The 22,369-nt window shown below is 40.2% G+C and overlaps 2 protein-coding genes and 4 non-coding genes across 11 annotated transcripts in view; 1 reads left to right on the top strand and 5 right to left on the bottom strand.

Annotated features, from left to right (window-relative positions):
- The window catches only part of RFC4 (replication factor C subunit 4), a 24,266-nt gene extending 8,209 nt beyond the window's left edge, over nucleotides 1-16,057 (top strand). The window contains exons 1-11 of one of the 3 annotated variants that reach the window (XM_067738363.1): nucleotides 2,614-2,906; nucleotides 4,272-4,414; nucleotides 6,155-6,233; nucleotides 9,650-9,729; nucleotides 11,609-11,728; nucleotides 13,379-13,522; nucleotides 13,811-13,931; nucleotides 14,474-14,599; nucleotides 15,550-15,630; nucleotides 15,703-15,819; nucleotides 15,901-16,057. In XM_067738363.1, the coding sequence (XP_067594464.1) occupies nucleotides 4,284-4,414; nucleotides 6,155-6,233; nucleotides 9,650-9,729; nucleotides 11,609-11,728; nucleotides 13,379-13,522; nucleotides 13,811-13,931; nucleotides 14,474-14,599; nucleotides 15,550-15,630; nucleotides 15,703-15,819; nucleotides 15,901-15,996 (1,095 nt within the window). In that variant the 5' untranslated portion in view covers nucleotides 2,614-2,906; nucleotides 4,272-4,283 and the 3' untranslated portion in view covers nucleotides 15,997-16,057. Of the gene's footprint in view, nucleotides 1-2,613; nucleotides 2,907-4,255; nucleotides 4,415-6,154; nucleotides 6,234-9,649; nucleotides 9,730-11,608; nucleotides 11,729-13,378; nucleotides 13,523-13,810; nucleotides 13,932-14,473; nucleotides 14,600-15,549; nucleotides 15,631-15,702; nucleotides 15,820-15,900 lie in introns of those variants that run through there. The other 2 variants (XM_067738366.1, XM_067738365.1) reach the window with 2 other exon arrangements.
- Nucleotides 16,052-22,369, bottom strand: EIF4A2 (eukaryotic translation initiation factor 4A2). Of its 4 annotated transcripts, none has more exons than XR_010943638.1 (12): nucleotides 22,237-22,330; nucleotides 21,376-21,424; nucleotides 21,158-21,290; nucleotides 20,726-20,865; nucleotides 19,815-19,983; nucleotides 19,603-19,712; nucleotides 19,210-19,353; nucleotides 18,753-18,890; nucleotides 18,418-18,507; nucleotides 18,118-18,197; nucleotides 17,560-17,666; nucleotides 16,697-16,838 (listed from the first exon to the last, which is right to left on the bottom strand). XR_010943638.1 is itself a non-coding variant. In XM_067738362.1 (11 exons), the coding sequence occupies exons 1-11, from the start codon at nucleotides 22,263-22,265 to the stop codon at nucleotides 16,694-16,696; spliced, it is 1,224 nt and encodes a 407-aa protein (XP_067594463.1). In that variant the 5' UTR covers nucleotides 22,266-22,369; the 3' UTR covers nucleotides 16,052-16,693. The 4 variants fall into 4 exon arrangements, 2 of the variants coding, with proteins under 2 accessions (XP_067594463.1, XP_067594462.1); XR_010943637.1 differs by having other exon boundaries at nucleotides 16,698-16,838; nucleotides 17,556-17,666; XM_067738362.1 differs by lacking the exon at nucleotides 17,560-17,666 and having other exon boundaries at nucleotides 16,052-16,838; nucleotides 21,376-21,421; nucleotides 22,237-22,369.
- On the bottom strand, nucleotides 18,251-18,390 carry LOC137225620 (small nucleolar RNA SNORA4). The gene has a single exon (XR_010943930.1). It is a non-coding gene; the product is annotated as a small nucleolar RNA SNORA4 (small nucleolar RNA).
- LOC137225605 (small nucleolar RNA SNORA63) lies at nucleotides 18,572-18,703 on the bottom strand. Its single transcript, XR_010943918.1, has one exon. It is a non-coding gene; the product is annotated as a small nucleolar RNA SNORA63 (small nucleolar RNA).
- LOC137225635 (small nucleolar RNA SNORA81) lies at nucleotides 18,982-19,160 on the bottom strand. The gene has a single exon (XR_010943944.1). It is a non-coding gene; the product is annotated as a small nucleolar RNA SNORA81 (small nucleolar RNA).
- Nucleotides 20,967-21,035, bottom strand: LOC137225639 (small nucleolar RNA SNORD2). Its single transcript, XR_010943948.1, has one exon. It is a non-coding gene; the product is annotated as a small nucleolar RNA SNORD2 (small nucleolar RNA).

Here is a 22,369-nt window from a genome sequence, read left to right as displayed (position 1 = left end):
CTAGGACTACTTTTTGTAGCAACCATATGGGTTGAATTCCTTAGGAAAACAGAGTCTGAGATTTTGAGATTCACATGTAGGTTTTTAATTAAGTGGTACTCTAGAGACCAACACCTGAGAGGGGTCAGGGAAGCAGGACTGGGCAGAGGTTGTACTGTGATGCAAGTGCACAGAGATCTGGGACAATCCATGAGTTGTGCCACATAAGGCGAAATGGCTTAGCCTTTATAACTCTCCTAGATTTGTCCTTGGAGGTGGACTGCCCCAAGGAGGAAGAGTGACTTTGGGCAAAGTGGCTGTGTTTGGCTGAGGACAGTTGCTAGAGGGGACTCAGCTGAGAGCTGTCAGCTGTTGACACTCAAAGCAGCTATGGGAGTGAGTGTCTCAGTCCTGAAAGGTGGCACACCATAGCATCCACTACACCTGCATTTCCTGATTTTAAAAATGACACGGCCATCCACTGTCTAGTTCTTCCCACTCCTGACAGCAATCTTAATTTCCATCCAAGTCTTTTCCTTTTCTAATGGACCCATAAATCATAATCCAGGTACAGTACTGTCTTGGCAACATACTAAGTAGAGTTGTACTCAACTTTTGAAAGCCCTCTTTTAATACTGAAAAACGTCACAAATTTCCACATTATCGTACCATAATAGTAACTAAATGAATATCCATTAAAAAATAATAAAAGCTATTATAAATTTAGTAACTGGTGAGCACCCATGTATAATACAAAAAAAGTTATGTATTTATATAATGACATTTCTTGTTCTGGTGACAGAGACAGTACTTGGTGCACACATAAACTCACGAAATACCTGGATTAGGATGCTACTATAGTTGTGTTCAAGAATGGAACGGCCAGCTGAATGGAACGGCAGGTGGAGGCCGAAATGCAGCCCAACCTCTAATCACCAAGACTTTCACCCCATCGTAGGGCTGACTGTACTGAAGGAACGTGGGACTTTTTCTAAACCAGTTGCCCTAACAGGCTACCATTCAGGTCTCTTTTTTTCTACTTAGGATAAAGGCACCTCTATGCCAGCCTTGGACCCGCCTCGTGACTAAGTACAAGCCTCCACTCCAGAGCCAGACAGTCCTAGATGTGGATTCTGGCTTTGCTGCTTACTTGCTGTTAACCTTATCCATCTAAGGCTGAGTCTCCTTTGTAAAATGGGATTATATCTCCCTCTGTGTGGTTGTGGTGTTCAGGTAGCAAATGAATGCCACCTACCTTCACAGATCCTTGTTTTTATCAACCTTATTTAGGTATAATTTACATAAAATGTACAAACATTAAATGTACGTTGTGATGAGTTTTGACAATGTAAACCAGTGACCAGATAGGTAAACTGTGTGCTTTTTATACTGTCCAGAGATTGTACCAGGCCCTGCCTGTGGGAGTTACAAAGTAAAACAAAGCACCCTTAATCTGGTTAACCCCTGGATTAGGTTAGGCCTGGGATGTATATATTCAGAGCCCCTACTTCCTCTGCATAACAAGTCACACTGTCACTCTCCTGAGGGCAAGACCTTCCAGCTTGTTCTCTGCCATATCCCCAGCACCTCGCAGTGTAGGTATGGGCACTCCATAAGCATTTGTTGAAAGACAAATGAACATGTAAAGTTAACAGTGAGTGTCATGATGAGTATGTGCCAAATAAAAGTCATTCATCCGGAGAAGACCCAGATCAACCCTGTGGGTTAGGGTAATTAGTAAAGGTCTGCAGCGAAGGCAGCATTTCAAAAGGCTCAGATTTCAATAACATTTAGGAAAACTCCAGAGTTAAGACAAGCAGTGGGTAAAGATTAAAAGGGTGGCCTCAAACACTTGCCTAGAGCACACATTGCATGTACCCTGGTGGCGTTAACATTATCAATCTCGTAACTTTTATTGAGCGTCTGCACCACCAAATTTCTGGGCAGGGCCCTGGGATTAGCTGACCATAGCTGCGCGGCAAGGCCCTCCCTCTCACCAACGGGCAGACACTAATAGAGATATAAGCCACATGCATCCAAAAGGGCAAGGAAAGGCATCTTCTTCCGACGTCTCCGCCCTTAAAGCACACACGGTTTGCTCCGCGACGACCAAGCCGGAGGGAGAGGGCGGGGATCTTCACGGCGCCCTCTTCTGGCGAAGGATAGACTCCACCCTCCCCAATCCCCGCCCTTCTTTGGGGTGAAGCAGGTTGCAGGCCGAATTGTGTCGCCGCAGAAATGTCAGTGACATGCCCATGACTGCCAATGAATTACAGGTTCTGCAGGCTCGTACCTACAAAAGAGAGTGGACCTCCACGATTCGAGGCCCACAAGCCCCTCCTCAACCGCCCTAGCGGGTCAGGGCTCCCGGAGCCCTCCCCGCCCCCGTCCGCTGAGCAGGCGGGTCTTCGGCCTCAGCCTCTCCTACAGACGGCAGCTCTCAAGTTCCCTTGTCCCGCAGCCTCTAGTCGGAGGGCTACGTCGGGACAGGATGGAGCTTTATTTACACCTCCGGACTCATTCCCATCCAGCCCCAGCATCCCCGAGAGTCCGCGTGTCTCAGCTTAAACACCACAGAATAGGAGGATACGGCTCCCTTAAGGTGGGGCGCGCGCAGCAGGCCGGAAGTGACGTTTGACGTGCGGCGTGTTCCCGCCCTGCCTTTCGCCGCTGTTCGGTGGCGGGAACTCAGGCTGCTTGCTGACGGCGGCTACCGTAAGGGTTTCCCCCCGCCATTCTGGCGGCTCGGGGCTTCCTGGGCCTGAGAGTCTCCGCTTGGGGAACGGGGCTAAGACTTCGCGACCACCTCGTCCTTTCCCTGCTGCGGAAACCTCAGGAACGAGCCGGTGGCGTCCTAGCTCTCAAGACGTGCAGCTAAAAGGCCCAGGCAGTGCCGGGGGACACACGCGGGGAGCCGGGGAGAACAGGTGACCAGCCGGAGAAATTGCGAGGACTGCCTTCGCTTTCCTCTACTCCTGTGCCCTCGATGCCCCTGTGATGTCTTCCACCTCTTGCGCACTCCTTGGTCTACGGGTGGCTCAGTCTAGCATCGTTCAGAGCCCTGCTTTGGGCGGTATTACTGTTTGGCAGCCTGTGGTAGGGACTGAGTAATCCAATAACGTTGAAAACCTTAGTTGTTTACAGATGTTAACAATTTATTTTATTGATTATACCCATATGCCAAGCACAGAGCTGTGTGTTTGCACGATTCTTTTATTTGACCCGGTTGCCTTATGAAATGGGCCTTAGCTCATTTACAGAAGGCGAAACTCAGTCTGATAAGTGGTAATTCAGTCACCAAATCTTATGGAGCATCTATTCTGTGCCAGGCACTGGAGACACAGCAGTGAAAAAAATAGAATTGCCATTAATGCTGGGGATTTTCAGACAAACTATCCCTAAAAACAGCCTTTTGCTGCCTGCAGAACGTTTACCTGAATGTTAATAGTGCTTATCTTCTGGGTGAGATTCTGAATTTTTAAAACTCCTCATGCTTTTCCAAATTGTTTTGGTTTCTTCAAATGAGCATGCTATGAGAAAACCAGCTGTTTCCATTTTAACAACAGTGTCTCGCCTCCCCCCCCCCCCCCGCCCCCGCCTTCCCCTCCCCACAAAAGCTTCTGTCTGAAGGCAGGCACGGGCTCTGCCCATAAAATAGGCTCTCCAGTGGCGCTTTAGGCCCAGGAGAAGTGGAGGTTCTCATTTTTGGTCCCAGTACTCCTCCTAATTGCTGAGTTCATTCCAGGGTCTGAGCTAGAGTTAGGCCCATGACGGAAGAGACTGTTGAGACCCATGTACAGTTTGGCCATTAATGCCATCATAGTTATCAAAAAGTTTGTTAAAGTTATAGAACTTTGTTCTATAAGCCCCTCACTATAAGTAGATTTGTAAAAAATACTTATTTATAGATTTTGGCTGTGCCGGGTCTTAGTTGCGGCACACAGGATCTTCGTTGCAGCACACAGGATCTTTAGCTTGTGGCATGCATGTGGGATCGAATTCCCCGACCAGGGTTCAAACCCGGGCCCCCTGCATTGGGAGCTCTGAGTCTTACCCACTGTGCCATCAGGGAAGTCCCTATAAGTAGATTTTAAGTTCCTTCAGCACTTTGGCCTTTTTTCTGTCCCTGTAGTCCTCAGTAGAATGCATTCAAAGGATGCTAGGTCATGGGGTGATGTCCTTCATTTAATATTTTTTGAATGTCTTTGCACAAGGTTAAGTGTGCTTTCAGGCTGTACTTCCTCATGATGGTTTCAAAAGAGCTTTTCCTTTTCAGTCTTGCACCTGGTCAGGGTGAAGTAACCATGCAGGCATTTCTAAAAGGCACATCTATCAGCAGTAAACCACCATTGACTAAGGATCGAGGAGTAGCTGCCACTGCCAGAAGTAGTGGAGAGAACAAGAAAGCTAAACCTGTTCCGTGGGTGGAAAAATAGTAAGAATGCTTTTGTTTTTGTTGAAATATTTAATAAATTATCTCTCTGACCAGTTTTGATCACTTTTTTTTTTTAATTTAAGAGGAGGATGATTTGCCTTGTTTAAATGTTGCCTTAAAAGTCACCCAATTATATAAGTCATAGAACCTTGGAACTGAAATGTACCTTAGAATAATCTAGTTGAATTCACGTATTTTCTGAATGAACTACAGCCTTCTCTGTAACTCAGGTCTACGGTTTTTGGGGCTATGATACAGCAGTGAAGAAAACAGTTTCTATAAGCTCTTAGGAGTTCGACTTAAGTCCAAATAATCTGTTCCTCTTTTCATTACTGATAGCTGAAAATTGTTGAGTTTTTGTTTATACATTTTTGGCAAAAACAGCACCTGAAGTGGCTCTTTTTTTTTTTTTTTTTTTTCCGGTACGCGGGCCTCTCAGACTGCTGTGGCCTCTCCTGTTGCGGAGCACAGGCTCCGGACACGCAGGCTCAACGGCCAATGGCTCACGGGCCCAGCCGCTCCGTGGCACGTGGGATCTTCCCGGACCGGGGCACGAACCCACGTCCCTTGCATCGGCAGGCAGACTCCCAACCACTGCGCCACCAGGGAAGCCCCTGAAGTGGCTCAAATTTCAGTCAGCTAAGTGATATTATAACAAGTAGTTGGAACCCCTGGTGTACCCTCAGTTATTACCAAAGGATTACAGATTACTTATAAGGCAAGTAAGGCCCTCATAAGTTTTGTTTGGCACCAACAATGCTTTTAAAAATTGGAAATTTCACATAAAAGTCTAGAAACTTTTCATTAAATAAATTAGATAAGGGGAAAAATCTAGATTTACAGACTCAGGAGACTAGGCAGCACTAGATGCAAGTTCTCACCTGAAAACACTTAGATGGATGTGTGTACTACTCATTTTGGAAAGGTCATATATTCCTCACTTCACCATAGTCCCTACTAGTGTCTCTTGTCTTACACTCGAATTCTTCACTCTTGTTATCTGCCTGGACTCTGCAGGTATTTTAATATGAAACCCTGGTTTATAATATACACTGGTTTTCCAAGATAACATTATCTGACATAAAATATCTGCCCAGCGTTGGCCTGATTAGTTAGAAAAGTATAAATCAAAGAAAAACTTTTGTTTAGTTAGCTAAGCACAGAGCCTGACTTAGGGTTGGGAGTATAACTTCGTTTAACATCATTAGTTAACAATGTAAGACAAAAATTACACTCCATATTGGTTAAGCTTGTTATTTTGTTAACCCTCAATGAAGTGAATAGGTATGCATTTTTTGTGCAGTTAGGTGATAGGAGAAATTGGTATTAACCCATTAACAACATAGTAACATATATGTAACTTTGTTACCTATCTTGAGGTTGCTAAATAGGTCTCCCTTTTCAGTTTAGGGGCACGTTGTCAAAACGTAATATTACTTTCTAGGCAAATGTTCATTTTACATTTTGAACCAGTTGGCATTTGTGATGTTGTAAAATCCTTTTGCATAGTTTTTATAAGCACAACAGATATAAGCAATGCACCTGGAAAAGTGAAAAATTACTTCATTCCTCAGTATATATTTGCATAAAGTAAATATAGATGGGGTTTCCACATCCAATTATGAAAGTTTCTCATTTCATACTGATATGAGAGAGTTATCATTGATATTTTAGCAAAAGGAGAGACTTCTGTGGCTACTATAATACACTGAATAACTTCTCTCTCTCTTTTTTCTCCAGTCGCCCAAAATATGTGGATGAAGTTGCTTTCCAGGAAGAAGTGGTTGCAGTGCTAAAAAAGTCTTTAGAAGGAGCTGATGTGAGTAGCAGATGCTGTCTAAAGTCATTGGGAGATTTAATTTGTTCACCCTCTTCCTTTATAGCCTCCGGCCCCCTTTAAATACTATCCTGTATATACCGTAGGCCCTTGATTACTATTTGTACAATGGATGATTAGTTCAACAAATATTTGTTGAGCATCTCCTTTTCTGTTCTATGGCATTGTTATATGGTACTCAAGTGGAGATCATTGAGCAAGACAGGCTAGGTCCCTTTGCTCGTGAGCTTTTATTTTTGTGGGAAGAGACACAGAAGAATAAACACGTAAGCAAAATAAATTATAGAATTATAGATAATGATATAGGCACTATAAGGGAAAGTCAAAGATTCTTTGACCGTATGATTGCTCACCTAATTTTAGGATTTGGTTTGAACTACAATACAAAAAAAATTGAGTCTTTAGTTCTGCTTATGGCATCATGTCCCCTGCTGTGATATGTGGGATAAAATGTCATTGAGTGACTTGCATTTTAGATTAATTCAGAGACAAACCATATGAAGAATTAGCAATTTAAAATTGTATATGATAAAGTGTTTTAAGAACTTAGTGGAAGAAGGGAAGCAGTTGCAGGTGAAAGTGGGATGTGGTTTTTACTTTATTCCCAAGATTTTCTTCCCTCCTCTCAACCTGGCTGCTTTGAATTAGAGGTTCCTTGGTTTTTGCTGCCATTGGTCTCTTCCTGGAATTACACTGCAACAGTATATATTTTGAAAGAAGTTATATTTATAAAACTGTTGAAAATCTTTTTCTTTACCAGTATTTTTTTGATTTGATCCAAGTATCTTTAGCTTTTAATTTTATAATAGTATATAATTTAAATTGCATGGTAATATTTACACAGATTGCAGGACATGATGTTTTTTTTTTTTTTTTTTTCGGTATGCGTGCCTCTCACTGTTGTGGCCTCTCCCATTGCGGAGCGCAGGCTCAGCGGCCATGGCTCACGGGCCCAGCCGCTCCGCGGCATGTGGGATCTTCCCGGACCGGGGCACGAACCTGTGTCCCCTGCATCGGCAGGCGGACTCTCAACCACTGCGCCACCAGGGAAGCCCCATGATGTATTTTAATTGCTGGGATTCTCAACTCTTTTGGCAAATGTAGTGGGATTATGATCCAGTTCTTTATACCATCTAATTTATGAGGCTGAACTAAGAACTTTCTTCTTTATCCACTTGTTTAATGATTTGTTTCTTTTCAGACTTAAGTTTTTTGAAACTTAAAGTTGAAGTAATTTTTTTAACTCTAAAGAGTAAAGGAAAAAATTCATTCCTTCATTTATGTTAAAGGGTTTTACAGTAGAATTATAAGAGATTTTTCAGAAATCAATTTTTAGAACTGCTAGTCCATGTACAGTTCTTAAATGCATATATATATATATACATCAGACTGTTACATAATGTAGGGTTTAGTAATTTAACCATGTTTTAAAGGATTTAAATTATTGTAATAGTTGACTGGATGAATCATTACAACTACTGAGGTAGTTGGATCAAAATAACAGTTACAACCTTAAAAATGAAGACGCCTAGGAGGTTTTGCTTTTGCTTTTGTTTTTAAATAGTGAATCTCATAGTTTGTATCTTAAGCTGTATGTTACCAGTGTAACAGTAATAGTCTTTTAACTAATACATTTATATGTTGGTTTATTTACTTGGTGCATACTGAGTACTGTAGGAGATGCTGAGAATATAGATGTGAATAGAACAAATAAGGTTCTTGACCTTCTCAAGCTTCTCATATAGTGAGGTGAATGGGTATTTTGCAATTAAACCTAACAGTTACATAAATAACAATAAATAATTGCAAATTACATCAAGTGCAACAAAGACCAGTGAGAGAATAACAGAGGAAACCCTCTTTAGATTGGGAGGTCAGGGAAAGCTTCTGACTTGTAATGCAGTAGGAGTTGCCAGACAGAAGAATGGAGTCAGACCCCAGCTCATGGGGGACAGCATATGTGCAGGCCAGAAAGTGCTTAGCTGTTGAAGGCCATTGTAAGTTGGAACTTAGAAAGTGTGAGAGGTGGTGAGCAGATCATGGACATCCTTGTAGGTTATGGTAAGCAGGGTGATTTTTTTTGTCTGTTTTGTTTTTCTAAGTGGAGTATGAATACAGTGAATAGCTTTAAGTAGCAAGCAGAGTGGCATCTGATTTGGGTGAAGAATGAATGGCTGGGAGCGGGGAAGGTTAGGCAAGAGTGGAAGCAAATAAACTATACTGCTTAGTTTCCTATGTGCAGTGATTTCCGTACATGAAAGAAATGTATAGTTTCATGGAGAAAGACAAATATATATCACTTATATTCGGAATCTAAAAGAAAATGATACAAATGAACTTATTTACAAAACAGAATTAGTGAACAAACTTAATTGTTACCGGGGGGAAGCGGTGGTGGAGGGATAGATTGGGAGTTTAGGGTTGACATGTACACATTGCTATATTTAAAATAGATAACCAACAAGGACCTGCTATATAGCATAGGGAACTCTGCTCAATACTCTGTAATAACCTAAATGGGAAAAGAATTTGAAAAAGAATAGATATATGTATAACTGAATCACTCTGCTGTATACCTGAAACACACAACATTGTAAATCAGCTGTACTCCAATATGAAATAAAATTAAAAGAAAAAAAGAATGTACAGTTTAATTACAGTGCTCATTAGAATTTAGTACATTTGTTAATCTGTACCACAGATCAGTTGCCTATTTGATAGGCACCAAGCCAGCTAGACTTAAGGTATAAAAGAAGATAACTAGTTATTTAATCTTATCCTGTCTTCCACTGATGAAATCTCCCTGATACATGCGGGTATCCCTACAGGCAGGGTATGTAATCATGATGTGGACCACGGCCTGGCACTTAAAAGATGCTTGTTTTGTTGTAATATTTCTGTTCTTGGAACTTTAGCTCATGCAAAGCCCCAGTATGCCATTTTCATTCCTTTTTCCTCAGTATTGGCCAAATCCAATTTGGTCTGTGTTCCTTTTGAAGCAACTGACATCTTTATAAAATATAACATCTTGCCCAGTCCTGAGCCTAGGTGTGGGACAGGGAACTGACAGAAGCCTAGTATTCCCTTTAGAAATAAGAGGTTTTTAATTCCAGCTTTGAAAATCCCACCTAAGTATTAGATTAGGTGTAGAACAATCATAAATATTGATTCAGCTTAAGATATTAGAAAGATCTCTTAGGGAAAAATGATGGTGTTTGTGAAAAAGCAGGATTTAGTACTGTTATTACTATGATACCAGTTACATTAAGAAATCCTTGTATTCAGATATATATGCCCTATTAGGGAAGTCATTGCACTGTTCCATAGACATTTTCAGTCACTTTCACCTATTTGTGCCAGAATACAATTTTTAAAAAAATAAAATTTAACTTCTACAGCTCCCTAATCTCTTGTTTTACGGCCCACCTGGAACTGGAAAAACATCCACTATTTTGGCAGCAGCTAGGGAACTCTTTGGGTAAGTTGAAATCTCTCTCTCTCTCTTTTAAAGACTTGACGCTAAGAATCTCTGGTACTGCTTTTCATTCTCTAAAACTTTGCATTTGGTTTTTCTGAGGTTGTTGGGTTTATTTTTGTTCTGAATTTTTTAATAATCCAGCTGACCCATTTCCAGTTCCTCCCCTCCAATAAATTAGCTTGCCTGTATCTTTTGTAACTTTTATTCTGAACCGTGTTCAAATGTTTGAGTGTACTACAAGGAGCCTTGTGATTTTTTTCATCACTTTAGCTCTTTCATTATGATTTTGGAAACCAGAAGACCCTATCTCCAGTCATGCTGATAGTTTCATGACTTTTAGTGGTCGTGTTCACATCTGTCATAGAATTTGCTATTTGATGCTACTGATGCGCACCACCCCTTCTTGAGTTCCTTCTTGCTCTGGACTTGCCAGGGCCTGCCTCTCGAGTGGCTGGGCCAGCTCCTTGCCCTCAAGTATCCTGAGTATAAGAATGTGTGGTAGTTGAGGCAGTATGATTCCAGGTACAGCAGAAAATCTCTATGAGCCACCTTCTTATTCAGTCCTAGACTGACTGTCTCAGCTTAGCCGACTGTTGTAGTAGAGGAGCCCTTTACCTAAGGTTAAAAGACACGTATCAGCCATGTCTGATATCTATGCAACATGCACCAACATAACAAAGTCTATCTTTAATTAATCCAGAATTTTAATATCAGGCATATGACCTAAGGGTACATCTGAAATCCTACACATGAAGATAATTAGATGCCTCTGAAACCACCAAATATATAAGGATAATCAGTTCTGTTGAAATGTGAAGGAGGACAAAAGGGGAAGCTGCTCTGAACTGAGGATTTTATTTGACAGCAACTTTCATTTTCCCAAGGAAATTTTAAGAGAGCTTTTTTGATTATTCTACAACTCAATCAGTTAGATCCAGTCTGAATCATCCTTAGCGATGTAGTCATCATGAAACTGTTAAGTATAGTTTATTATTGGTTGTTCTACAGTAGGTTAGTCCAAATTATATAACTTGTAAAATATTTTTTTAAATGTTTGTCTTGATAGACCTAAAAGGACTTAACTATAAATTCCACATTTAATAGTATATGTGGTTTTAAAATAGAAAATACATGCACAGAGCTTTCTAGATGTTTATGCCCATAGAAAAATGCGTAGGGTATCATGCTATTTAGGAAAAATAAAGACGAAATCCCAACTCTTTTTTCTATTAAAAAAAATATACACATATATATAGAAAAATAACTAGAAGGAAGTCTTCAAAACAGGGTTTGGCAGTGTGTGCCAGGTATTTTTATTTTCTTTTGTGTTCTCAGATTTCCTACAGTTACTTTTAATTTTTTTTAAAAAACTCACTTAAAAATTAACTGTTCATTTTTGATCCAGTAATTTTCCTTACAGCAAACTACTTTATGGAAATAATTCAAAATATGCTACATTGCAGCATTATTTAAAATTGTAACATATTTAAAACTATCTAAATGTCTAATAACAGAAATATGTTAAGTAAATTAAATGATGGTACAATCTTAGGTTAGAAAGTTATATAGCTATTAAAATGGTTTTTACAGTGTTTATCATGACATGGCAAGATGCTTATGATACAGTCCAAAGTGGAAAATTGACTTAAAATTTAGTACATTATCATCTGTTTTTTTAAATGCATGGAAAAAAGCCAGAATGTTCACTGTATGCCTTTGCAAAAGAGAAAATACAGAATGAATTGTATACCTTCTATTCATATTGTTTACTAGGTGTATTTTAAACTATTGAAAAATGTACAAATGTTAAAATATGGTATAAACCTGGGTTACTTATATGCTCTATGATGTTTCATAATTTTTTTTCATTTTGACATAGGCCTGAACTTTTTCGATTAAGAGTTCTTGAGTTAAATGCATCTGATGAACGTGGAATACAAGTAGTTAGAGAGAAAGTGAAGAATTTTGCCCAATTAACTGTGACAGGAAGCCGTTCAGAGTAAGTAAGCTCACCTTCCCTTCTCTATGCCATGTCATTGTATTTGTTTAAAAAACATGTTTCTGCCAGATTTTCAACTTCTTTTTCATGTTAGATTGTATTTTTATCTAAATTATTTAAACCTAGAAATGACCTTTCCATTATAGTAACTAATTTTAAGTTATTTAGCTGTCAAGGGGTTTTAATCGATATTTGTCTAAGGAGTATTTATTAATCAAATGTGATGGTTTGGTTGTACACTCATAATAAAAATCCTGATTTTTGCTATTATGTTATTTTTTTAAAGTCCTATCATATATCTTAAGCTTCAGTGTATATTTCATAGTTGGTGACAATGTAAAACCTTGTCCAAACTGGGACACATTGAGTGAAAAAGGAGTTGTTACTAATAATAATTCAATAGGGGTGTTTACGCAACTGTGTATATTCCTTAGGTTGCAAAGTTCCAAGGTTAAATTTTTGGTACCTGGCATATATTTAAATTTATATCAGAGCACACTTAGGAATTTGTAGAAAGTGAATAACACAATTTTTGATATCCACCTTGGATTGACAATGTATATAAATCACATACATGATAAGGGACTTAGATCAAGAATAAAGAACCCTTACAGGGCTTCCCTGGTGGCGCAGTGGTTGAGAGTCCGCCTGCTGATGCAGGGGACATGGGTTCGTGCCCCGGTCCGGGAAGATCCCACATGCCGTGGAGCAGCTGGGCCCGTGAGCCATGGCCGCTGAGCCTGCGCGTCCGGAGCCTGTGCTCCGCAACGGGAGAGGCCACGACAGTGAGAGGCCCGCGTACCGCCAAAAAAAAAAAAGAAAAGAACCCTTACAACTCAATAATAAAAAGACAACCCAATTTAAAAATGGGCAAAGGATCTGAATAGACATTACTCTAAGGAAAATACACAAATGGTCAATAAGCATATCAAAACATGCTCATCAACATCATGAGCCATTAGAGAAATGCAAATCAAACCCATGATGAAATATCACTTTACACCCACTAGGATGGCTGTAATCAAAAAGACAGAAAATAACAAGTATCAGCAAGGATGTGGAGAAATTGGAACCCTTATACATTGCTGGTTGGAATGTAAAATGGTGCAGCCATCTTGAAAACAGTTTGGCAGTTCTCCTATGAGTTACCATATGACCCAGCAATTCCAGTCCTAGAATATATACTGACAAGAAATGAAAACATATACACATATACACAAATGTTCATATCAGCATTATTCACAGTAGTCAAAACATGGAAACAACCCAGTATCCATCAACTAAAGAATGGATGAATGAAACGTAGTATATCCATCCATTTGCCATAGTATTTGACAATAAAAAGAAATGAAGTAATGATATACAACAACATGGATGAACCTCGAAAACATTAAGCGAAAGAAGCCAATCACAAAAGACAATGTATTAAGTTGACAACATGTGGTTCTATTTATATGAAGTGTCCAGAATAGACAAATCTGTGGAAACAGAAAGTAGAGATTCCTGATTGCCTATGGCTGGGACAGTTGGGAGAGAAAAAAATGACTCCTAAGGGTCACAGGGTTTCCTTTTGGGGTGATGAGAATGTTCCAAAATTAGATTGTGATAATGATGTGTGAATTATAACTCCTTTGTGTTTCTCTGAATCAGTGGGAAGCCATGTCCTCCTTTTAAAATTGTGATCCTGGATGAAGCAGATTCTATGACCTCAGCTGCTCAGGCAGCTTTAAGACGTACCATGGAGAAAGAGTCTAAAACCACCCGATTCTGTCTCATCTGTAACTATGTCAGTCGGTATGTGTAATGCCCTCAAGGTGGATGCAAGGCAGCCTTATTTTGATAGACCCAAATAGGGAGAGAAAAAATTTAAATGTTTCAAGGCTACATTAGTTTCTCCATCACATCTTTTTTTTTTTTAACATCTTTATTGGGGTAAAATTGCTTTACAAAGGTGTTAGTTTTTGCTTTGTAACAAAGTGAATCAGTTATCTCCATCAAATCTTGATTTGTTCTTGACAAAAATGAGTTCTTCTGGGGAGTTTCTTCTTTAGCCGCTGATTTGTTTTTTCCAATATTTTACAGAATAATTGAACCTCTGACCTCTAGATGTTCTAAATTCCGCTTCAAACCTCTGTCAGATAAAATTCAAGAGCAGCGATTACTAGACATCGCTGATAAAGAACATATCAAAATTAGCAATGAGGTAATCACTGTTATTACTATTGTAAATTACTAATTCCTTTGATGAATGCCTATGAAGAGGCACTTCCTGAAAGTCAAATTTGTGTTGCTTCAATTTCTGATGCCGATTCTTCAGGCAAAGTTAAGCTAAATAAACAATGTCTAGGAATTACTGGTTCAGCCTTTCTGTTGCTACTAGAAGTTTATTATCTGTCAATACTTCAGAAACTGAAAGCTGAGGCAGATTTCATGTTAGGATGCAAATTCTGCGACAGCCAATCTCTGCATGACAGCGTACTCCACTCGTCATTATACCCATACTCCACTGCAAGGACTAATTTGGTATGATGAAATTCTGGCAGTAATAGAATGTATAGGCCCTTATTCATTATAACAGAACTTAACTGTAATTTGAATTCTCCTTGCTGTATGTAATCATGGCTGTCTCCATGAATTCTGCCGCTATAGAACTGACATTTCTTCAAAAATGGAAATAGATTTTGTTTTTCCCCCAGTACATCCTTAATTGGCCATTAACAGGTTAAAGAACTTTTTTCTCTTCAGGGACTAGCTCATCTTGTTAAAGTGTCAGAAGGAGACTTAAGGAAAGCCATTACATTTCTTCAAAGTGCTACTCGATTAACAGGTGGAAAGGAGGTCACAGAAAAGGTGATCACAGACATTGCTGGGGTAAGAGCACTGGATATTCTGAAATTTTTAGTTTGCTTTTTTGTGGCTTTTAGAAAATTTTTAATTTTTATATATATATGGAGTGCTTATTATGTGCTTAGTCCCATTCAGGCTGCTGTAACAAATGCCATAGGCTGAGTGGCTTATAAACAAAAATCAGTTCCAGAGGCTGGGAATCCAAGATCAGGGTGCCCACAGATTGAGTGCCTGAGGACACACTTCCTAGTTGAGTAGACTCCTAGTTCACGGATGGCCTTTAGCTCTCTGCACCATCCTGTGGCAAAAAGCAGCTTTCTGAGCTTTTTAGGAGCACTAATCCCATTCATGAGGGTTCCACTCTCCTATCACCTGCCAAAGGTGCCACCTCCAAATACATTAGGGATTTTTAACATAAATTTTGAGGGAATATAAACATTTGTACCATTCTGGGAGTTAGCAGAATGCTGCAGGCAGGCAGGGATACGGCAGATATCAGACATCTAACAGATGTCAGATATGTTAACAGATATCCCTTTTCTTATAAAGGAAAAAGGGTCATATCCAACTTATAATTAAATCATTAAAGCAATTCTCTTGTGCCACACCCTTGTCTTCAGGTTTCATTTTGTATTGTAATGAAACATAAACCAACCCATCTCTGCATTTTGTTAGTGGCATCTTAGAAACAGGATGTTTCCAGAGTTTGTTTCAGGTCCAGTAGCTTTCTCCATCACCTGTCTGGAGACCAGATGAGCATAAGGGTTGAAGCTGACCCTTTTGTCAGTTCTTTGCCCTCCCAACTCCGTATGTATGGATTCAGTATCAGGTAGCAGTTCCACGCTTGAAGTGGCACATGTCCTAGCATAGAAAACCAGGGAGTTTGCACAGGCTTGGCAGAGAAACAAGTCAACCATCTTTACCCAGAAACTTTATGCTTTATTTTTAATTAATTCATTCTTTAATTATTTTAGGTAATACCAGCTGAAACAATTGATGGAGTATTTGCTGCATGTCAGAGTGGCTCTTTTGACAAACTAGAAGCTGTGGTAAAGGTAAAGACACTTTACTAAACTGGTGGGGAGGGATGGAAATCATACCAAAATCATTTTCTTTTTCTGCTACAGGACTTAATAGATGAGGGTCATGCAGCAACTCAGCTTGTAAATCAACTTCATGATGGGGTTGTAGAAAATGAGAACCTTTCTGATAAACAGAAATCTGTTATTACAGAAAAACTTGCTGTAAGTAGGCATCTTCTACATTTCAGCACAGCATACACACCTGAAAGGGAAATTACTTACTCATCTTTCATTTTCTTGTAGGAAGTTGATAAATGTTTAGCAGATGGTGCTGATGAACATCTACAGCTGATCGGCCTCTGCGCAACTGTCATGCAGCAGTTAACTCAGAATTGTTAAAACATATTCAGCATGTATTTTTGTGAACAATTTAAAATAAAATGACTAAAGCACCTTTAAAGTGAATATACAATTTATTTAACATTCAAACTTCATTAAGACATGTGCAATATGGCAATTTTACTGGGGTAAACGTTTAACCCTATCTAGGATGATTGCTTGCTGGGGCTTAGCAACAGGGTCCAGTTCACACTTAGCACTAATTAAATACTTTATTGAATAAATATAATACCAAACAAAATGCATTCAAATGCTTTCTAAAAAAATCAATTTTAAGGGCCTTTCTATTCAGGCTAATGACAAACACAATAAAGGTAGATATGCTAGTTTAACATAATTGGCTGATTTTATACAGCACTTATATCTTTTAGTCCACAAGTATATTATTAAATGATAGAGAACATCTAATACAACCATTTCTACAGAACTAGGAAATAAATTTCTAAGAAAGAAAGATTTTACAGACCCCATCTTTTATACCCACCCCAACAGTCTAACTCTAAAGAGGATAAAGCCAACGACTTTCCTCACAAGAGCTCACGACTAATGTCGCTTTGCTATCAAAATCTGTATTTCTGATCCGTTATGAGCATTGAGACAAGATTCAAATATTCCCAAAGAAAGAAGCACAATGCACGTTGTGATCGCCTATTCAGCAACAGCGAGCACTGCATTCCAAACTATCTCATCCCAGGAATTAAATAAGGTCAGCCACATTCATTGGCATTTCCTCCACTGTAGTATTGTAGAAAGTCTCAATGTCACGAAGAATCCTCTTGTCTTCTTCAGTAACAAAGTTTATAGCCACACCTTTCCTCCCAAATCGACCCCCTCTGCCAATTCTGTGTAAGAAAAAGAAATCAGCAATTAGAATATACTACTTCACATGCTGCATGAACTACTGAACATGATGATCCACTTGTTAACCAGCAGCTGCTGTTTACTTATCAAGGTTATAGTTCGTGCTTCTAATTGGAGCACTAGCTGCTAATCAATATCTAGAGGAAAAAATCTTCCTTTGCAGTTAGTGCCAAAAGGATTCAAGGCTTGTCTGGCTGCAAAATGAGATTTTATCAAGTATCTTGAGCATTATTATTTTTTTTTTTTTAAAGCAGATGACAGTATTGTGTTTGGGGTAGTGAATTTAAAGCCCATACCAAAGTGGGCCAGCCAAGAGCAGATGTCAGCCTGGGACAGATGTAAAACACCAGGGATAAAACAAAAAGAACAGTTATGTAATCCATTTCGACGCACTTCTGGAACTGTAAACTGCAAATACAAATGCTGCAAGGTTAACTATTGTCTAAAACTTACAACTTTTTCCAGTGGGAAAACAAATATTTGGTATGGTGACCCAAACTTATCACTGCTTTTTTGCTCAGTTTCACACGTTATAACTGAAATTACTCAAACGTGTTTACCTCCAAAAACAGCTTTCTAACCTTCCTGATAGAAACCAGACAATACAAACCACCTAATAGGCTAGTATACAAAATGCCTTGGCTGGAGCATCTTAAAATATCAAATAATCATGACAAAAGAAAAACAAATATAAATACCGACTCGCTCTTTATTCAAACAGTGTGCTGTTTCGCTTATGATTCCACGTCCTAAATTACGTCAACGCCGTTTCTGAGCGCCATCTCGTCATCAACTGCTGCTATCGACCCCTGTATTTTTTAAAAAGTCTTTTTTTACATCATATAACAAAGTACAATTCAATTTACTTAGGGATAAAGCCACTATAACTAAACCAGGGACTGCTCAAATTGCTACCAGATGACACCAAGAAAATCCCAACTATAGAGGAATCACCAAGAAAGCGCATGGACACGGACACGAGCATCACTAAAAAATACAGCTCAAAAATAAGCTAAGACCAACCGATCTAAAACAACCTTATCTGTATGTACAGAGTCCACAATTTGGGCAACATTCACAACTGTTTTCCCACTGTGTATGACCAATCTTCCCAAGTACAATTTTAATTACACCCTACCAAGTTACTATGTCATATTACTCAATTCCCTGATTTGAGGTTACCTTTCAGACAAATCAGTCAGCAGAAAAGCAAAATATGAATTTTACCAGTACAGTAAAGTCAAGATGCCATCTACTTACCTGTGAATATAGTTTTCACGATTGGTAGGTAGATCATAGTTTATAACCAATGACACTTGTTGCACATCAATCCCACGAGCCTGAAATACAATGACGATGTTCAAATTCTAATTGAAATACTAGACACCTATGTAATGTAGGCCACAAAATAGTAATGAACTATACTAAGTGGTATAGCTCACTGTGGAGTGTGGTCTTTTCTTTATTCTCCCAAATAGCCTAGAATTGGTAAAGGTTATTAAAAAACCTTCCCCCCAAACAAACTTTTGGTGAATTAAAAAAGAGCAGTGAAAGACTTACCAACAAGTCAGTAGTGATCAGAACACGGCTTGACCCTGATCGGAATTCCCTCATGATAACATCTCTTTCCTTCTGGTCCATGTCACCATGCTGCAAAGGAACAAACCTATTAATTCAAGAATCACCAATCAAATCAACATTTAACCTTATCAACATGTATGAGACCAAGCGTCCCTGGCTGCTACAGGGGTACAGCAGACAGGTATAGTTAAGAAACAACTTTATTTTGAGCAGGGGGAACGACAACACAGCACTTAGCAGCTATATTGTAGTCTAAATCCTGCTTTAATGAAGGTAGACTTAAGTTACCATTACTAGGTTAGAATACCTCTTACCAGAGCAGAAACTGTGAAATCCCTGGCATGCATTTTCTCAGTGAGCCAGTCCACCTTACGCCTTGTATTGAGAAAAATAACAGCCTGTGTAATCGTCAGTGTCTCATACAAGTCACAAAGTGTATCCAACTTCCATTCCTACAGTATTTCAAAGAGAAAGTTAACAGTAATTAACATGATTGTTTCCAACTTACATTCATTAGAAACTCATTATTAGATTGGTCTAAAGACATATTGCACCAAATCTTAAGACAAAGGACATTGGACATTAAGAAAGAGGTCCACCCCCGTCTTTTACAACCTAGTGCAGTTACTCTTCTTCTTGTGTGTACTCTGCTAGCATTATTACAAAAACCAAGATGTGATCCTAGTTTCTGTAATTTTAGCACAGTGCTTATTCAAGAAGGTAAAAAAAAAACCTGGCTACATTTTTATGTTTGACAATTAGACAAATTACCTCTCTTTCAACATTAATATAAAACTGTTTAATTCCTTCAAGGGTCAATTCTTCCTTTTTCACCAGAATTCGAATGGGATCTCTCATGAATTTTTTGGTCACTTCCAACACATCCGTTGGCATTGTGGCAGAAAGCAACACCACCTTAAAAAAAAAAATTCATTATGCTGTCACACGTCACACAAGTAGTTAGCACAACTTGGCACAATACTCGACGTAAAAAAATCTTTGAGACCAAGCATCTCTGTCTGAGCATGGAATTGTGAGAGTCATGCATCAGTTGCTTTTGCTTTCAGGGGGAATGACAACAGAACACTTCAGTTATGTTGTAATAATACCTGCATTAAACCTAACCTCCAGCTATTTTAAGAGTGGGAGTGAAATAAAGCTCACCTGAATACTTGTATTTAATTTTTGGAAAATCTCATAGATTTGATCCTTAAACCCTCGGCTCAGCATTTCATCTGCTTCATCCAAAACAAACATTTTGATCCATTTTGGAGCTGTTTAAAATAAAGTCATACTATCATCTCTAGGTTTTCAGGCATGCTATTTACTTTATTTATAATAGTAAAACCAAACTATATTCGACAAGCAATACTTACAAAGGTATCTTCTGTTTAACATATCAAACACTCGCCCTGGTGTACCAACAACAATATGTGGTGCTTCAGCCTGAAGTTTTTGCATTTCATTTCGAACATTGGTTCCACCAATGCAGGCATGACAAGTTGCTCCCATATAGTCTCCAAGTGCCAGAATTACCTTTTGGATCTGAAAGCCAAAAGCCTGATTATTATCCAGCAGAATTACTAGTTCTGTGACTTAACTTCCAAAGCATAATGGCAAATATCTGGTCTACAAACAGCTTTAATGCATGCAGAGCACTTAACTACTTCCGAGCTTAAAATGCAGACCAATCTAAATGCCTCAAGATAAACTTCCCTGAAAACATCTTGTGCCTTGTCAAACTTGAGATCCTGTTGCCCCAGGTACCAGCTACGTAACTAAAAACATTTCCTACTGTTATTCTTCATTGTGTATTAAAGTGTAAACCATGGTAAAACAATAATTTTTCCCGTAGCACTGCGACGTAATCTTGGCTTTAATAAACCCTACAGATGTATTAGCAAGGTTTTACTTCAAACCAATATGGCAGTGAGCTCTGAAAACACAGCATGCAACAGATACATCACAAACTACTAAGACAGTCAAATAACATGTCACTGTAGTTTTCATGTTGCACAACTGCATTCAAACTTGAAAATGAGAACAGGTCTAGTCCACCCTGAACAAAAACTTGTTTCTCAATCTGTTACACAACCCTGCAAAAACCATACCTGCACACCCAGTTCCCGTTTGACTGTTTAGCTTTCAACAGAAACTCCCTGCATGCACACAGTTAAAAGGAGGGCTCTGTAGGACAAATTTATACTAAGCTTTAAATTCTTCACAATTGTGAAACCTGAAACCTGTACAACACGCAAGCAGTTTTTTTGAACTACACTATCAATACCTGTTGAGCCAGTTCTCTGGTGGGGGCCAATACTAGTGCTTGGGTCTCCTTGAACTCAATCTCCAACTGTTGCAGGATGGAAATAGCAAATGTGGCTGTCTTGCCAGTACCTGACTGAGCTTGAGCAATCACATCATACCCTAAAAAAAGTAGGATACACATTTACCGATCCCACATCAAACCGCCACTTCTAGTTTACACCACGTATTCCATTTGGAACACGAATTATGCCCAAATAATCAAGTGATCAGCAATGAGTATTCTCTTCATTTCAGGTCAGTCCCGAAAGATGATTGCCATCATTTCACTTTAAGGAATACAAATAGGTGCTAGTCCCCCAGAAGATAATTTTCCCATATTAAAGAGAAAAAGGTGCAGGTCCTAGGCAGAACAGGGAATTCATTTTTAAGAAGCGCCAACGAGTTCTTTTACCTTTAATACACGGGATAATAGCTCTCTGCTGAATAGCTGATGGCTTCTCAAAACCATAAGCATAGATGCCTCGAAGAAGAGACTCCTTTAAATTCATATCATCAAAGTTATCAACAATCTCATTCCAGTTACTCTGAAAAGTTAAAAAAAAAAAAAAGGAATAAACGGATGAACAAACTCACCTTTCCAATGTTCCAAATTCCACACCCATTTCTTACCTCGATGACACCATCGGGCTCCATTCCCTCGGGGCCGCCATGTTCTCTGCTGACACAAATACTGCTGTTAGGAGAACGTCCCTTCCCCAAACCCCTGCAACTGCACACTGAGGGGAAGAGAAGCCCTTTCTCATCCGGTCGCTCTCCCCCGCACGTGTACACTTCCCAAACGAGCAAAGGCAGCTGGTGCCGCAGGGCACACGACGTACTGCGCGGCCGCTCAAAGGTTAGGAACCGGGGACGCCCGGAAAGGCCCCACGGACGCCGGCCCTTCCCCCCAGGCCTGAGCGCCAGGCGCTCCCCTCTCGGCAGTGCACCGTCTCGCGAGAGCTCCACGCGCCGAGCTCCGCCCCTAACAATGCGCAAGCCGTAGTGATTGACGCGGGCCTAGGCCCGGCGAGGCCTTGCCAACGGCTCGCCGGGGCCCCTTTGCCGGCCCGGCCCCATCCGGCCTCCGGCCGCCGCTGCCGTCCTGCCCCCACCCAACCTACTGCCTAGCGCTCCCAAACCGCGCCGCTGGCCGCGAATAGAGCTTTAGACAGCCCAGTTACACCGTACCGACTGCGGACTGCGCCACGGCTGCCAATAAATGCCGGGCTCCGTATGGGCAGGGGAAACGGCCGCGATTTCAAGGCGTCTTCGGGAAAACACACTCTTTCACCACCTCGTTTTCTTACCCGTCTCCCCACAATCCGGGCCCTACCTATCATGGAAGCTTCTCGACAAAACACAGGAGTACTGTACCCCAAAGCCACGCCTATGAACCCGGGGTTCCCTGCCTCCTCTCCATCTATTACAACCTCCTCCAGCGCTTTAGGACCTGTGCCACAGAGCACCACCACCACCGAGGAAGCGGCATACCTGTTATAATCCGCGGAGCTACCAGACATGATCCGAGGAACCACTCAGTGCCTGACTGGAAAGGCAGAAGGGCCGCACCGCCCGTTTTTTATAGGCTCGCGGCCGGGACCCGTTTTCTGCGGAGGAATTTTCC

The sequence above is a fragment of the Pseudorca crassidens genome, chromosome 5, assembly GCF_039906515.1.
Source record: "Pseudorca crassidens isolate mPseCra1 chromosome 5, mPseCra1.hap1, whole genome shotgun sequence".
NCBI lineage: Eukaryota > Metazoa > Chordata > Mammalia > Artiodactyla > Delphinidae > Pseudorca > Pseudorca crassidens.
Note: the sequence above shows the minus strand (reverse complement) of the source record. Positions and strands in the feature narration are given on the sequence as shown.

What these genes read in the sequence shown, in the direction of transcription:
- EIF4A2 (XM_067738361.1), bottom strand. Translation starts at nt 22,265, where the DNA reads ATGTCTGGTAGCTCCGCGGATTATAACAG. An exon ending in TATTATCCCGTGTATTAAAG is followed by an intron (nt 20,866 to 21,157) that starts GTAAAAGAACTC and finishes TACTTTTTTTAG; the next exon opens with GGTATGATGTGATTGCTCAA. An exon ending in CGTGAAAACTATATTCACAG is followed by an intron (nt 16,839 to 18,117) that starts GTAAGTAGATGG and finishes TTTCTTACACAG; the next exon opens with AATTGGCAGAGGGGGTCGAT.